General features: G+C 34.6%; 1 protein-coding gene across 1 annotated transcript; it reads right to left on the bottom strand.

Annotated features, from left to right (window-relative positions):
• Positions 1 to 502: 502 nt before the first annotated feature.
• Positions 503 to 1468, bottom strand: LOC120227350 (olfactory receptor 6C70-like). Its single transcript, XM_039225485.1, has one exon. It carries the CDS (start codon positions 1439 to 1441, stop codon positions 503 to 505), a length of 939 nt encoding a protein of 312 aa, XP_039081416.1. The 5' UTR covers positions 1442 to 1468.
• Between the last annotated feature and the right edge of the window lie 486 nt (positions 1469 to 1954).

Here is a 1954-nt window from a genome sequence, read left to right as displayed (position 1 = left end):
ACTTTGATTTACTTTATAATTTGTGCAATCTGTCACACATTAAAAAATGACATTTATGAAACATAATATTCTCCATAGCATAAAATGCTATCTATTATCACTGAATTATTTTCTTGGTTAAATGACTGACTCTGTGATCTGCTTCAAATATTCATTTTTGTCCTAAAAATATGATTCCTATTACAGACATTCCATTTACATGCCACGTTCTGGAAAAGCATATAACATGCAAACTCATACAGAGACTCCCTGAAAATATTTGTTTCATACAGTGTGATCTGTGAAAAATATCACACATAAAATTCTGCATTTCTGAAAACAATAAAGGAGCAGATTTGTGGAATAGAATTTCTAGCCAGAAATAATAGAATGAAAGGAGTCCCCAAGTGGACTGAAATTACTAATATAATGTGAACATATGTACAGAGTAAGACAAAGTAATCCAAGATTAAAAGGGCAACATTTGCATTCATTTTTCCCTTCATACTTTTTTAGAATTTTCTCATTTGTTTGAAGCAAATAAAACTTTCTGGACCATATTCTTAAAGGCCTGTTTCACTTGCTGGTTTCTTAGTGTATAAATGAAGGGATTCAATAAGGGGGCAACTGAGGTATTGAGCACAGCCACTCCTTTGCTTAAAGTCACTCTGTCATTTGCTGATGGCTTTATGTACATGAAGATACAGCTACCATAAGAGATGGAAACTACAATCATGTGGGAAGAACAGGTAGAAAAGGCTTTAGTCCTTTGCTGAGCAGAAGGGAATTTGAGAATTGTCTTGATGATGTAGCCATAGGAGATAATCACTAACATCAGTGTAACCATTAGTGTCATCACAGCCAAGAAAAAGGACATTAGCTCTAGGAAATGTGTATCTGAACAAGAAATCTGCAGGATGGGAGAAGAATCACAAATAAAATGATCAATGACATTGGAAGCACAAAATTCCAACCTGAGTCCCAAGATTATTGGAGGAAAGATGATCAAGAATCCAGTTACCCAAGAGCTGAGTACAAGTTGGTAGCAAACTTTGTTGCTCATGATGGTGGTATAATGCAGAGGTTTACATATAGCCACATAACGGTCGTAGGACATAGCAGCCAGAAGGTAAAATTCAGTTACTCCCAAAAAGATAAAAAAAAATAACTGAGTCATACAACTCATATAGGAAATAGTTCTGTCCTTTGTCACAAGGCTTACCAGGAACCTTGGAATACAAACAGTTGTGAATGAGATTTCTAAAAAGGAGAAATTCCGTAGGAAGAAATACATTGGTATCTTTAGCTGGGAATCCAGCAGAGTGAGAATGATTATGGTTAAGTTTCCTGTCACACTCAACAAGTAGGTAAAAAATAGAAAGAGGAAAATTACAACCTGCAATTCAGGGTCATTTGTCAGACCCAAAAGAATGAATTCTGTCTGCATTGAATGGTTCCTCATTTCTCTCTTCTGGGTTTTAACAAAGCTACACAAAAAGAGAAAAAAGATGGTCAAGATTAGCTATTAGAGTCAGTAAGAAAGAACAAAGGAGAGAGAAGCTAACATTCATTGATCACCAACAATGTACCATGTACTGTGTTTGGAGATTTACATAAATTTTCTTATTAATATCTGCAACAAACTTCTCTGAGCAGAATATTACAATCCTCACTTTTTAGAGAGGGATATTGAGGTTCAGATTAAAGAGTTTGTCTGTGGTATATATCTAAATGCTGGCTTTCTGAAGCTGGTAAATCTTTAACAAAGATAAATGCCCAACACATACCCACACAATTCATTTGAATATCTTGGGTGAGATCTAGGCATTTGCATTTCTACAAAGTTTACAGGTTCATAGCGAAGTAGAGAAGTATTGTGTCAGTAATTTAATTGGGAACTGAATCCAAAACCATTTAAATACTACACCTTTGTTCTTTTTAATTTTATCATACTAACTATCTGGTATAAGATCTT

The sequence above is a fragment of the Hyaena hyaena genome, unplaced genomic scaffold (assembly GCF_003009895.1).
Source record: "Hyaena hyaena isolate Hyena2069 unplaced genomic scaffold, ASM300989v1 scaffold_2240, whole genome shotgun sequence".
NCBI lineage: Eukaryota > Metazoa > Chordata > Mammalia > Carnivora > Hyaenidae > Hyaena > Hyaena hyaena.
This window is presented reverse-complemented; position numbering and strand designations above follow the sequence as displayed.

Bases quoted from the DNA above. Each gene is read 5' to 3' on its own strand.
- LOC120227350 (XM_039225485.1), bottom strand. From the start codon at position 1,441: ATGAGGAACCATTCAATGCAGACAGAATTCATTCTTTTGGGTCTGACA.